The sequence below is a fragment of the Chlamydotis macqueenii genome, chromosome 7, assembly GCF_036417535.1.
Source record: "Chlamydotis macqueenii isolate bChlMac1 chromosome 7, bChlMac1.mat, whole genome shotgun sequence".
NCBI classification, from domain to species: domain Eukaryota; kingdom Metazoa; phylum Chordata; class Aves; order Otidiformes; family Otididae; genus Chlamydotis; species Chlamydotis macqueenii.
This window is the reverse complement of record NC_141562.1, coordinates 39,636,194-39,650,933: the sequence shown is the minus strand read 5'-3', so window position 1 is coordinate 39,650,933 and position 14,740 is coordinate 39,636,194. Positions and strand designations below refer to the sequence as shown.

The window sequence follows — 14,740 nt, the reverse complement described above, 5'->3', positions numbered from 1 at the left end:
GCAAGCCGTGGGGAGCGGCGGGAGGAGGCGTTTGCTCCAAAGCACGCGAACTCACTGGTGAAGGCAAACCAGCGCCCCTCGCTCGTCCGCCTCTGCCCCTTTTCCTCCACCGCCCCACTGCCGGCCTGGCCAGGACACGGGTGCCAGCTCACCGCTCCCGACCGCACACTGCCTGCGGCCACAGCGGCCCACAGAACCCTCAGAAACACTCCCCGTACGCTGAAATATGGAAACAGGCCTTCATCTGGGCACTTTTGCCTAGTCTTCCACTCCAGATAACATCCACACAGCCTGACAGTAAGGCTGAAGTACGTGTTTCTCAGCAGTGAAATAATGCATCTTTTTTAAAAATCACAATGAATCAAACGTTACCTTTCACTCAATCTAGTAGCTATTATTTGAAAAAAAAGAGGCTGCCTTGACTTGCAACATGCTGGTTTAATATTTAGAAATCAAAACCTAATTAATACGTTTTCCATCCTACTGCATTTGAAATATACCACAAAATTCAAATAATTATGCAGGGGAGTGAAGGGGAGGAGCAAAAAACAAACCCAATGCCAAAAAAAAAACCCCCTCATCGTTACCACCTAATACCAACTAAGTCCACAGACACCTAATGTCAAAATAAAACTACACCTGCTGTTTCAGATCGGAAAATTAAGCTCAGATGCGATAAACATCTACACTGTGATCACCACAGCGATTAGAAGAGCAGGCTGTTTTTAAAAAATGTTACGGGAAGTATTTCTACTTCAAATTCAACTCCAACTCCTAGCAAAGTAACGGATATTCCAAGTATTCTCATACTCAGAATCAAAGCAGTACACGTACTTATACTACTTCTACTACTACAAATGGGACTTGCAACAAGAACTTCCAGCCCTGCCCTCCTCGTGTACTGCATGAGAAAGGGAGACTTTCACCCAGACGTTGAGTAGGTGAGGCTACCGGGGAACGCGAGTGCCGCTGCCTCATCTCGGCGCTGTCACCCGCAGGCTAGTATTTTGTATACTCTGAGAAAATACAGGTAGGGCAGTAGAGCTGCTGGTCATTTAAAAATCCCGAGTATTGGTACCCTAGCACCACACAGCAATTCCCTAGTCTACTCTCTCCCCTCCTTCTTTTTTTAAACTAGTAAAACTGCAGGTTCTGTTCAGCTTTTACCTTTCTTGTCATCATCACACTTCTATTTCAGCCTAAGTTTCTCCTGAGAATTTAGGAACTGTGTTTACGTCCCATGAGAGAAGAGCTGTGTACGCGCAGTGGTGTGAAGACAGAAGGAAATGTTTTCAGAAGTACCTACCTGACTTTGGCTCATATATTCCAATTTCAAAGGAAACTGGAACAAATGAACTATTAGGATGAGAGGAAATGACCTCATGTTGCATCAGGGAAGGGTTAGATTGGATATTAGGAAAAATATCTTTACTGAAAGAGTGGTCAGGCACTGGGACAGGCTGCCCAGGGAGGTGCTGGAGTCACCGTCCCTGGAGGTGTTCAAAGAACGTGTAGATGTGGCACTGCAGGACATGGTTTAGTGGACATGGTGGTGTTGGGTTGATGGTTTGACTCGATTATCTTGGAGGTCTCTTCCAACCTTAAAGATTTTATGATTTTCCAACCCAAGCAGAAATGTTGGAACTTGTACGGCTAAGTCTGCTGGGCCTATTGGAAATCTTTACCCTGAAGATCTATCTACCTAAAGTCTATCCACACCCAGAGGTTTAAACAACATGGATTGCTCAAGTCCCCTAAAGCTGGAACAGAGTAAGAGGATAATCAGAAAGGCATGTGTTGTGGTCAAACCTCGAGCCGTTTTTCCTTATATTTTCTCTCCCTGTTCTCTCGGAGGGTGGGGGGAGTGAGAGAGAGACTGCGTAGTCTGGTCCCGATCAGGGCTGAACTACAACAGTTAGATATTCACGTGTGAGCACTAAGGTGCTCTCCTCAGTATCTGTGACTGCACCAAGCTAAATACGCAGCCAACAGTTACAAAACTGCGATGACAAGAATAAAACCTGAACTGCAAAGATCTGCATCTGCTTCTGTCCAGCAGCAACAACCAAAGCTCCTCTGGTCACATTGCAGTGGCAATGAGACACGCGGTGAGGAAAGCTTCTCCGTTACATGCAGTCCCGCAGCCTCTCAGAGACATCTGCCAGATGGGAGGGACGGAGGCAGGCGCAGAACGGCTTGGGGCCTGCCTGAACCAAGGCCAGACACGCCGCCCACCGCTCCTGCCCGGGCACCTGCAACCCAGCCGGCTCTGCTCCTTGGCTCGTAACACGCTGCGCTCGTGGGCTGAGCCATCCTGCACTGAATCCAAACGTCTCCTCCGCTTACCTACTCTCAGTTGACATGAAACGCTCCTGACCCTGCACAAAACCCTCCCGAGCAGAGCCCCGCAGCAGCTGCCAGGACCGCTCGCGAGCCCCAGGGTCTCCTCAGAGGGGTTTTTCACAGGCCAGCTCAAGGCGTTTCATTGCCCGCCTCAGCACAACCTTCTGCCGGTCACCCGCTGACAGCCCTCGGAGCGTGAGCTCACGCTGCCCGACAGCTCTCGCGAGCCCCAACATCAGCTGCTCGCACCCGACTCCCAGGTTTCTGTCCCCAGGGAAAACAAACAGCCTTAAGCTGTTTAAAAGTAACAGAAGAGAAGAGAATGAAGAGGACACAGCAGATAGGAAAAAAAGACGGCACGTTCAAGTAATTAAAATCCTATACAGCAAGAGCGATGAAGTGCGAGGCGGATGGATTCTGTGGCCGCTGCAGCAGTAGGCTCACTGAAAGGTAAATGAGAAATTTCGTCAGTGCAGGAAGGAAAGAAAGGAAGGACACTGGGGAGGGAGACACTCATATCATGGAATGGCCTGGGCTGGAAGGGACCTTTAAAAATCATCTAGTCCAGCCCTCCTGCCAGGGGCAGGAGCATCAGAGGAGGGAAAAAAAAAAAAAGAGAAAGTGACCCACAGGTAACCTGAACTCCATCTTCTGCTGTTGGCAGAGTGTACCCTGGTAAAAAAAAACAGGAAACGGTTATACAGCAGGAGAAACATTACTTGCTTAAGTAAACATCAATGTACCAAAAATCATATGCATTCATATTCATGAGATGCACGTGTTCACCTAACTTTGACGAATATTTGTAGATCTAATATTGCAGTAACGTTTTTAATGAAGCAGCAAAACTACTTGAGGAATGAAACGAACCCAGCACAGTCCCTCTTCACTGTTAACATGTTTATTCATGAGCTCCCAGGTCAGCATTGCAACAGGTTATTAGTGGACGCGGATGGCTGGCAGGAGCAAACCAGTATGCCATCATAACTTGCTTCTGGCAGTCAGAGAGAAAAAAAATGCTACGTTCTTCTCTTTGCAAAAGCGTGGCCAGGTCAGCACTATCAGCAATCTCGGAAACACTATCCCACCCAGATGAAGCTGCCTACCAAAGATATTTTAAATTATTCTTCTATAAAATACTGCTGTCAACTAAAGAGCATTCACACATACAGCACAAGCAGAACTTCCCCCCGTGCTGGGCAAGAGACAGAGCACAGCCCCGGGGGTCCAGGCAGCTCCAGCAGCTGGAGACCCCGGTCACCAGAACCCCCCGCCTGCCCCCTCTCTGTGGGGGCATCTGTCCTGGATAAGTCCCACTGGAAGCTCGGGGTAGGACGCGTCCCAGGGGATCTCCAGCCCGTGATGGATCAGATCCCCACAGCAAGAGAACACGAGACTGTGTTAGCGTGGGATACTCGGACCGACACCTCGTCCGCTTGGGATTCTGCGCTGTGTTGTGAACATGCTTGCTGCTGCGCTACCTGAGGTCCTGCCAAATTTGACTAGAAGTGAAGTGTTTCATTAAAGTATGTATCACCAACTGAAATTTGAAATCAGAAATGGAAAAAATGGACTAAAGGAACTGGAAATGGTTTTCCAGCCCAGCTTAGGTGAAGTCTATGAAAGCACGGGTCCTTGCTCGCAACTGAAATCCCTTCAGGTCACAGCAGAGAAACTTACGCCTCAGCTGAACAGGAAGAGCCCAACAAGCAGAAACAGCCCGTGCCAGCTCCAGCGTGTAACTCGAAAGCTAAGTTCACAAAGGGAGCCAGTGTCATCTTTACTGTGCCTGAATTGCACCAACGCGACTCCAGAAACCTGGCTGGGCAGTCGCCAGTCCCAGCTCCAACAGCAACAAAGCAGAAGCGTAATCATGAAAGTTCAGACCAGTCTTTCCATTCCCCACCCTGCAGTGGAACATATCCAAATAAGCGCGGTTTTGTTGCCGTAGAAAACTAATTTTTCATCTCAAGGGAGTTGCTTGCTAGAGCAAAAGCATTCCGCTCTTCAGTCACGCCGAACGATAAACAACAAATTCACCTTCTCCAGGAGCACCAGTGAGTCTCAGACACTAACTAGGAACAACCAGGAACCCACTCAGTCTGACACCACGGGATTTTTTAAGTGACAGCGCTACAGAGCGGCCGCCTTCATCACTCTCAGCCAAAAGACAAGGCGGGAGAGCACTCCGAACCACAGTGATGGCCGGGGGAGATGGGGGGCTCAGGCAGAGCACGGGTCACCTGGAGGAACTGTACCGTCCTCAGGCTCTAGCAGTGGGGACAGCAGCACGCAGCAGAACTATCTGCAGAAGTCCTGCTGAACACCACGCAGCTTTACCCATGAGTAGGTACTGCATCAGCCTAAGGACATAATCATGAAAATTATTAGGAAAGGAGGATTTTCACAGCGTTCATTTAATATGAACTGACACATTTAAGTGTAAATAATTTGTCAAAGTTTACTAAACTCGGTGAAAAGATGAACTGCATCCTTTGACTACACATCTACCAATCAAAGTGTGTATTTTAGGTCAGCTTTCAAGATGATGAAAAAACAAAGCAAACTTGGAAGACTGGAGGGGGCACATAAAAAAAGAGGACGGACGCAGTGGCTTACTGTAGCGCACTCAGTGATCTGTGCGCAGGGCAGGCGCACGAAGCTAAGGCAGCGCTAACACACACGGCAAGAGCAACGCGCAGCACAAGTCCGGACCCAAGGCCCTGCTAGACGTACGCTGCTTTAGGAACTGCAAGCCCCTGGACAGGCTCCCTGCGCGGTACGCGACACGCCAGCACCGCTCGGCTCCAGAAGCGCTCTGCCTCCAGCTTCAACAGTGCCAGGCCCCAGCCGGGGAACAGCCTAGGAGGTTTAGGAGCCTGGCTGCTGTTCCAGGTGCTTGCCAACATCTGTGCCTAACTGCCAGCAGTACCAACTGTTGCACTCGTCCTGTTTGCAACGAGGAGACATATTCCAAACGCCTGCCTGCGTGCACTGCGCCGAACAGCAGCTAAACTGTGTTTTCACCTCACGGGGCTGAGGAGGGGAGCCGGGGGCCGGCCGAGCGCAGGAGCTGTTTCCCCCCGAGAAGGGGGACGCCCCGCGTTCCCGTGCTCCCGGCGCTCCAGCCCCCCGGAAGGCACAGCCGAAGGACCCGGCCGCCCGGGCCGAGGCTGCTCCGCTCGGCGCGGCCGCAGACGGGGACAGGAGCACGGCCAGGGCCCGCTCCCCCGGGGCCGCCGCGTCCCGGGCTCCCTCAGCCGGCAGAGCCCCCCCATCCCCGGCGAAGGCCCGGCTGCCGCGCCCCCCCCCCGCCCCGCGCGGGCACCTGAGGCCGGGGAGGCACGGCGGGACGGCGCTAGGACCGGCGCGGCGGCGCTGCCCGCGGAGACCCCAGCTCCCCCGCCCCCGGGGCGCCGCGGCCGCGGTACTTACGTCGTCAAAGAGGGACCCGACGTTGGCCGTCACCAGGAGCACCCCGGCGCCGGCCGCGGGCCCCTTCACCGCCATGGCGGCGGGCGGGCGGAAGCGCGGAGCGCGGCCGGCGGCGCTGCGGGGAGCCCGGGGGCGGGCGCGGGGCGCTGCGGCGAGTGGGGCGCCTGGCCCGCCCGGTCAGCGCGGGCGGGCGGGCGGCGGCGGCGGGTGCTCCCGGCGCGGGCAGCCCGCGGACATCCGCGCCGCGGCGGGCCGGCCGCCCTGCGGCTGCTGCGGGGCTCAGCGCTCGCCCGCCGCCGCCGTCGCGCTGCTGCCGGGACGGCTCCCGCCGGCGGAGGCTGGCGCCGGGCCGCGGCGCATGGCAGGTCGGCGGGACGGGACGGGGCGGCTGGTGCTGGTGCCGGCGCGGCGAGGCTGGGCTGGGCGCTCCCCGGTGGGGCTGGGCTGGGCTGGGCCGGGCCGGGCGGGCGCTGCACGCACCGCGCTACTGCTGCCGCCGCCGCTCCCGGCTCTGGCGGCGCGGCGGGCGGGCCGGGCTAGGGCTCTGCGCCCGCGACGTCACAGCGGCACCGCGCGGTTCTTAAAAGGGCAACGCCACCCCTCGGAGCCGCCTCGCGGCGCTGTCCCGCGGCCCGGCGCCGCCCGTCCCCGCGGAGAGGGCGGGGCGGGGCGGGGCAGGGGGCCGCGCGGCCGCTCCCCAAGCACCGCCCGCGGGTGGGCTGGGCCGGGCCGGGCCGGCGCTCACCTGTGCGGCAGCGCGGCCTGGCTCGTCCCGGCTCCGCTGACCTTCGGCCCGCGGCGCGGCGGCTGGCGGCGCCCTGCCCGGGGGCCCGAGCGGCTGCGGGGCGGCCGCTGCCCCCTCCTGCCGCCTGCGCCGTGCTGGCAAACGCCCGGCGCGGGCTGCGGGGCGGAACCCCCGCGCTCGGTGGGGTTCTGCGCAGAGAGCGGAACGGAAGGTCGCGGTGCTGGCGCCGGGCCCGGGGCTGCGGGGGCGCACCCGAGTACTGCGGGTTACAAAGCCCCTGTGCGGGGAATCTTCTCAGAAACTCGGCCTGAGAGGCCGGAGCAATGGTGAGTCAGCCCTTGCCAGGCTGTGCGGAAGCGCTGGCCCCCACGGTGCTGTGCCGGGGCCGATCAGTAACGGCACAGGACGCGCAGCAGCCCCGTGAGAAGGCTTGCAGAGGTCTGACTCGGCCTCGGGGCTGGGGAGGCCGCTGGCCAAAGAGCGCACCAGGGACACGGACCCAGAGCCGCCGAGCAGGGCGGACGGGAAAGCCAAGCCGGATTCAGGAGCAACTGCACAAACGCGCAGAGCAGAGGGGAGCCCCAAACGCAGAGGTGGGGCTCCGCGTGGCAGAAAGGGCCACGGTGAACAGCCAAGAGGTGACACGCTGTAGGAGAGGTGAGAGGGGAAGTCACCAAAGACTGAAACACCCAGCACGCTCGGAAGGAAGACATCACACTGAACAAGAGGCTTGGCTGGAGGAATGTGCGTGCCCCTGTCCCAGAAACAGAAAGACTGTTAATGCTCCTCTTGGCTGTGACTCCCTGGGGAGAGGTGTCTGATGGGCAGCAAATAACCGCGTACGGCTCCAGAGACAAGGCAAAGAAAAGGTGTCTCCCAAAGGGCCTTCAGGTGTGGTTTGGGCAAAGATATTATAGTTTGCATTGTAGTCAAAGTGTGCTTATGATGGGCTAGCAAGTCTCTCCTGAGCTAAAGATACATCAGGCAAACGAGCTTACCTGCTCAGGCTTGCTGTGAATGAGATTCCGTGTGCGACAGAAAAACAGTTTCCAAGCCAGGGTGGTGGCAAGGAAACCAGGGGTTGGTACCCAGCTGGTACAGCTGACACCGGCAAAAGCACTAGGCTACAAGATGTTCTCAGTGTTAAGGAAAAAGAAAAAAAAATACCTAAATAAAGCCAGTCTTCAGTTACAGGATTCTCCATACTGTTATGATAGTAGAAATTGTCAGCTGAATGCCAAGGCAAAATACCTGAAACTTCTAACTACACAAGAGCAGCCACTCTCCCCCAGAAAAAGCAATTCATGAGCTAAGGCACTAGAAGGCAACATCCAAACCATGAATCTAGTGTAAAACAACCTGTCTGTAGTTAATCACACCTCTTTGGCACACTTCAGTTGCCCCAAAATATCTAAGGGGTGTCTTCTGGTACCTTACAGCTCTGCTCCCTCCACCCGCAGCCCTTCCCGTACAACTGCTGTGGTACCACACCAGATTCATGGGGCGAGCGACTGCAGCAGATGCCAGTGTCTGAAAAGCCGCTGCTTGATAAAGGAAAGGCAAAAGTATTCTCAGTATTCCCTAGCAAAAATACTGCCAAGTAAGACCGACGTGGGGAAGCGTCGACTTCACTGTCCTATGGTGCTACCACCACAGCGTAGCAGAGCGTTACACCTGCAGACGGGCACGGGCGAGGGAGCGCGGCCACCACGCTGCAAGAGGCGGCGGCCGTTTCCAGGGACACTGCACCCGATGAGTCAGTCCTGTAAGCCTCTTCTCTGTGGCAGACTTCCCCAGTTAGGTAGGCAAGTGGAGTGGCAAAAGCTCTGCTAGATGGTGGCCGCTGGCCTTCTCTGTTAGAAGGTACAAATTAAATATGCGATTAAATAAAAAATAAGCTGCAATTGTGGAAGGCAGCCTCGCGCGTGGGATACTTGCTGACCTGCAGTGAGCTGGGACATCCAGATAAATGCAGGGCAGATGCTCATGCCCAGAGGTACTCAGTGCTCCTCTGGACAATTTCTTCTAAGGTTTTGTGCAACTCCCGAGACAACTGTTGCATACAGTTGCACTGTGGACACCGTGATCTTACCTGGATGCAGCCATCAGAGGTATCAAAGATGAGCTGATCAAACATACTGTCCTGATATATCCTTATATCTTGACACGTTCCCGCACAAGGAAAAAGAAAAGGGGGGGAGGAGGGGACGCGACACACCATTTGGTGCTGTGTTTTTGGCACACAAGTCATCCAAATTTCAGCCCACAGCGATTACATCAAAGCCAGGGTATGCTGGAGGAAGCTGTGTGAAATTACACCCAGCTGGAAAGGGATCCCGAGCCATCTGGCATCCAGGTGAAGAGTTTGGCAGTGCTCAGGAACAGGAAACGAGAATAGGAAGCGGCTGCAGACCACAAGAAGTCACTTGTACGGAACCGGGGCAGCAATCACCAGGCTACAATGCAGATGTAGTTTGCCAGTTTCTTTGGTAGAGGAAGCACTACAGCATGAAAACGCCGCAACTGCATACAAGTTAAATGATGACCAATGGATGAGTGAGCTGGTGTCTGTGAATCCCGTGCCTTTTTCAAGGAAAGGAGTGGGTAAAACCTAAGAAAACAGGAACTTAAAATACAGCATTGTATATAAAGTGTTCTCCAAAGAATTCCTGAGAGCTGACTCGCCCAATAAGGGATTGTAACAGAAGCTGCTTCCAAAAGCAAGAAATGCTGAACGTTACGCGAGGCGTAATGATATCTCGGACCTGCGGGTGCGCGGGGGGAGCGCAGGCCAAGCAGAACGCCCGGCGTCCCCAGAAGAAAGCGGAGGAGACGTGCAGCAGCCCAGCGTCCCGCACACAGCCCCGAGCTGCGCAAGAGGAGACGTTACAGTAAAATGATGGGGAAAGCAGGAAAAAGAACAAGGGTGAAGGTGCCGCTTTGCATCCCGTCTAGCGAGGAGGAGCTGTAAGTGCCTCCAGCTGCATCCGCACCAGCGCCGCCTCCAGCTGCAGGGTCCGCAGCTCTGACCCCGGGGCCAAGTCCAGTTGGCTGGAGGTGCAAACACAGATCGGATCATTTCTCTTCCTCCCCCGCAGAGGTGGAGGACCGATGGTGTTATTGTAGGGAAAGCGCCGCTACTAACTAAGGCTGCCTCACGTTTTCTGTCACAGCTCCTGGTTTTCCAGTACTTATAACCCAGACAGCATAGTCTGAACATTTTCAGTCTTGGTGCCTGCCTTGAATATTAAGTTTGAGCAAGAGGGCTCAAGAATCAGGTTAGTTTTTACTAAGTAGCTTTGCCACTACAAGGGAAAAAATGGTCGAGGCTGAATTTTTCAAATACGCCTGAGGGTCAGATAAGCACACAACATCACTGTCCCCATGATTTTTCATTGCGCAGCTTGGAAAACAATGTCACCACTTGCACAGATGCCATGGAAAAGGTGTCTTGTAGGTTTGGGCTGTGGCATTTTTGAACAAAGTTCCAATATTTTCACAGCTTTTGAAATAAGGCACACAAAAAAAAAAAGATAACAAAGAGTTCCTTGACATTATTCCTTGGCAGGTTCTTAGAAAATGTGGTTGGGACTGGCACAGAGAAGGGATGCGTGGTGTTCCGAACCCACCGGTGCTCCTTCTGAAGAGCACAAGCACAGGCAAGCACAGAGCACATCGCGTGCCGTCAGCCTGGCGCGGCCCGGGCAGGCCGAAGGCACAGCCACGGCGAGAGGCAGAGCTGGCGCGTGCCGAGAGCCCAAATCGTCCGGCCTCCTCCCTTCCCAGCATGGACGGCTGGGGCCTGGGCTGCAGCGGGCAAGCCTACAGCTGGGGTGGGGTCGAAGAGTTTTGGACAACAGGTTTCAGCTGGGGTTTGGAACATGGGTATTGCCTGTTGTGGAGTTTGCTACCTGTGAAAACGTGGCGGGAAGCAAATTCGGTTTTTTAGTTGAAAGAGATACTGTACCCTCCCCCAAAACCTTCGTCAGGCCTGCTCCCTGGACAACAGACCTGAGGTTATAACGGAAAACAGATCTCCATTCTTTTTTTAGAAAACAAACATTGAATTTGGTTATTTTTGCACCACTGTCTTGTCCTGCTGCCCTGGGCGTGGGTGTGTGACACCACCGTGCCGGCTGACAGCCATGAACGTGCCGTGCCGGGCGCTGGGCAGGGTGCTGTCCGCACCCTGGGGTAGCACCGCGTGCCGAGGGTGCGGCTGGAGCTCGAGGGGGCACAGGTTAGGCTTGGGGCACATGCAGGACCAGCAAGGTTGTCCCACACAGCACTGTGCTGGCCCACGGCGCAGGGGTACCCATCTTACTGCCGTGGCCCGTGGCGGCACGGGACAGCCCGTGCTGTGCCGCTGCGGCCCAGCTCTGGCACCAGACAGGGACCCCCGAGCTGGGGCAGGGGCCGGCTGGTGGGCGCAGGTGAACCTGCGCCTGGGCCGTGCTCCTCAGTTTGGGCGAGACTCCATTTTGGCCAGCTGCTAGGCTTACAGGGCTGGAGGCAGGATGGTGGGCACGTTCAACCTGAACAATAGTGCAACGCTTGCCTCATTTGGTCCCTAATTATGGTTTCCTTAGACTTCGAGGAATTCTCCTTTGGAAAGTACGTGCCAGATATTAATTGCATCATGCTTGGAAAAGAGAAGACTCTGGTTAAGAAGTCTGCTAAATGACGTATCTCTGTCCTGAATAAAATAATGTACAGTAAGCGGCACAGAGAATTTATTTTTTCAAGGCAGATGTTACTGGTGCTGTGCCACTGGTCTGCTGTCTCCGTACGGTGGGACATCTTGCTCCCTGCGCGTGTCCCCAGGAACACGCAGAGCTGTGGACACCAAATTCTCGTCGGGATGCAGCAGCGCAGGGGCCGGTGCTTGGAGCTCTGACTCCCACCCGCCCGGGAAGGGCTCCCCGTCCACTGCAAAGGGATAATGGAGGAAGCACTCACGCTGGTTATGCAATTCCTCTGTAATCATATTTGAGTTGCTTTCATCACTGTCTTTGTGGCTTTACTAATTGGCTTATGCTTTTATTAGAAAGATCTTTATGAAGAGCTTTTTATACTGGCAGAAAAAACAACAAAAAGCCCAAACTATATCAGATTAAAACCCTTAAATGCAATGTAATATTTTGCTGCCTGAAAGCTCTTTTATAACCCTGAGGGATGGACTCTGTTCTCCTCAGAGATGGATCTCTGGCCTCTGGGAGCCCAGCCCGGCATTTGATTAAATGGGGCGGTTTGTACTTTGTAGACTGCAAAACACAGCTTGCAGGAAATGGTCTCAGGGTTTTTACTGTCTTTTTTTAGTTCATACTTTGGAAGTGAGGAAGGGCCACACGAGTGGCTGCTCCCTAAACGTACTGAGCCACAGGAACGAAAAGTGGAAATACCCAAATCTGGTACGCGGGTATCCGTGCTTCGGGTTGCTAGCGACTACAGCTTGCTACTGTCAAACAGAAGCGTGTCGGGCTGAGTCCTGCAGATTTCAGAGCACTGTGCTAGGTACACATCCCTTATTTATTTTTAAGTCATTTTAAATTCTTCTGAACTGGATACAGCTCCAGCTGTATTTCCCAACAGAGGTTTATCGCTGTCCGTTGTGGGATATTGTTGTGGTTCAGCCCCACTCAGCAGCTAAAATATCATGCAGTTGCTCACTCAGCCCCACCCGCCCCACAGTGGAACAGGGAGGAGAATCAGGAAGGAAAGAAAGGCAAAACTCAGGTTGGGTTAAACACAGTTTAACGGAACAGCAGCAGAAGAGAAAACAGAGATGGAGAACAAAACAGAACATACCAAAGCCCGTAATTTCCAGTGCAATACTCACAGCGGATCCTGATGCCCAGCTCCCTGCCCAGCAGCCAAACTGACCCCCAGCCCCGTCCCCACTTTATCCCCTGAGCAGGAGTCCCATGGGGTGGACCAGCCCTGGGGCTCATTGGGGTAACCTGTCCCAGCTGTGGGGTAACTGGTAACCATCCCAGCTGTGTCCCCAGCCCCAGGGGCCACCGGCTCCAGCTCCTCTCCCAGCTCTGGTGAGGATTAACTCTGTCCTAGCCAGAACCAGGACAGATATTTTATGGACAAAAATTGAAATTTTTTAGCCAGCACAGCTGGCTAAGAACCGTAAGACCTGAAGTGTCTGGAATCAGTCCAGGCGAGGACGGTTGTCCTATTGCTGTACCTCGTTGACAGGCCAGGTATCGAGCTTTGCAGCTGCGAGTGCCAGTTTCTCACCGTCTTCACTTGCATTGCTTCACTTTGTGTTGCTTTGCACCGAGCAAACTTGGACTCTCAGGAAAGAAGCCTCCAAGAGTCAAAATCTAATTTTCAAAATTCTGAAGTCAGTCATAACTGTTCTTAAAATTATTTGTGATTTTAAATGCATACCTGCGTCCCTAACATGTTTGGTTTTGTGGGGAGTGAGCCGCAAACAGCTCAACAGGGAAGAAACCGTACAGCAATCTAAGCAGCTGTTTTCCTACCCATTTTTCATGTCTTGGATGTTTAGATGTGAATAGTGGGGGGGCACCCCAAGGGCTGGGGAGTCCCTGAGGGGCTGGGGGCGGCGGGGCCCATCCCACCACCCCAGAAAGGCAGCAGGGCAGCTGGGGGGTGCTGGGGGGCACCGAGGGCAGTGCCCCAACAAGCACTAAATCCAGTGACAGCCAATGCTGTGCTCTCAAAAAAAGCCCTTAAGAAATAAATAAATAAAATGTAGTTGCCGAATTAGTTATTTAAAAAAAAATTCCAGGTGCACCACCAAGTTTCCCAGCGCTCCTGGTCTTACCGTTGCTGTTCTCACGTTTTTGTAGCAAGGCTGATTTGCAGAAAAGACAATGTGCACTTAGCAATGAGTAGGACGTGATTTATTTTATGCGAAGCACACAGGAGTAGGAGTAAATCAGAACAGAAAGGGTATCACAGCCTCACATCTCCCATGAGATTCCGATTCTTTCAGCCGCCGGGGCACTGCGGAAGTTAGAGGTGTTTGCTGTAACGCAGCTGGTTATCACTGGAGCTTTGCCCTTCGGAAAGCCAGCCCGTTTGGTCTGAGGATGAGTGTCTGTCCCTGGCACTTCCAAATTATGCTGAGATTTGGGGTCCCACGGTTCCCTGCCCAGGAACATTCCCCACCTCTCCTGCCACCCCTGAACCGCCTCCCTCGTCCGCTGCTGCCCTGGTACCACTGCTGGCGATACCAACCAGAGACTCCAGCTTTCTGTTTCACTTTTATCCCTTTGTTACGACCTAACCTGCAGAGAAGCCCGCAAATTATGCAAAGCTGTTCTTAGTCCCACGACCTACCCCACCACTGACGCGTGAAGCTTTGGGGTGCCGGCAGCGCAGCAGCCTGCGCGGTTTGCAGAGTGCCCGCACGCAGGAATTAATTCTGCCCGCAGCAGGAAGCCGTTCTGGCGCAGCTACTGACATTAACCAAGGGACTGGGTTTTCTCCGCATCTTTCAGATTCACAAAATGATTCGAGAATATTTAGAAAATAATGATAAATCTTTTGGCTAAGAAAGCCAGCATCAGTTGGTTTATATGGGATTCAAATACAAATGCCAACATTGTACAAGAAAAAGGTTATTAGTAATCAAAGTACATACACTGCAAAAAAAAAAAAAAACAACAGAAAAAAATTCATTAAAAAAATAGCAGGTGCTTCTTGAGCATGTTTTGTTTCTTAGTGTTTGCTCTCTGCTTACCATGCTAGGTTAGCAGTTTCAGGCTCTCCAAGAGGCAGGTACCACGCGCCAGGCCCTGCCAAATGGAGCTGTTTCAAGCCTGGCCCGGTTGCAATAAAACAGCAGTGACGCCACGGCCGTGGAAACCCTTTCCGCTCCCGGGTGTGAGAGAGCCAGCAGGCTTGACGAGTCTGCGGTGGACGTGGCCGGTTTAAATGGCACATGCAGAGGACAACTAGGAAATCTATATAATAGTAAGCTGTATGTCAGGATAGGGAGCTTTTACCGAGCTTTTCTTTCTTTGTCACGCCAACCTGCAGAAAAAGCACATTTTTATGAGGAAAAAAATTCAACTAGGAACCTCCTTATTGAATGGCACTGCAAATAGAAAATGTTTCAATTACAGAAAAATACATTCTTGTTCAGTATAAAAAACAGAACAAGAAATGATGACCCCAATTTTCTTTTTAAGAATCTCTTGTTTGGGGAAGAAAGGGAAGCTTGATGTGATGAGC

The 14,740-nt window shown here is 53.5% G+C and overlaps 1 protein-coding gene across 3 annotated transcripts in view; it reads right to left on the bottom strand.

The window, feature by feature from the left end:
- Positions 1-6,230, bottom strand: part of INPP5A (inositol polyphosphate-5-phosphatase A) — a 237,685-nt gene extending 231,455 nt beyond the window's left edge. For all 3 annotated transcript variants that reach the window (XM_086752447.1, XM_086752448.1, XM_086752449.1), the window contains exon 1: positions 5,779-6,230. In XM_086752447.1, coding sequence (XP_086608573.1) covers positions 5,779-5,853 — 75 coding nt within the window. In that variant the 5' untranslated portion in view covers positions 5,854-6,230. The remainder of the gene's footprint in view (positions 1-5,778) is intronic.
- Between the last annotated feature and the right edge of the window lie 8,510 nt (positions 6,231-14,740).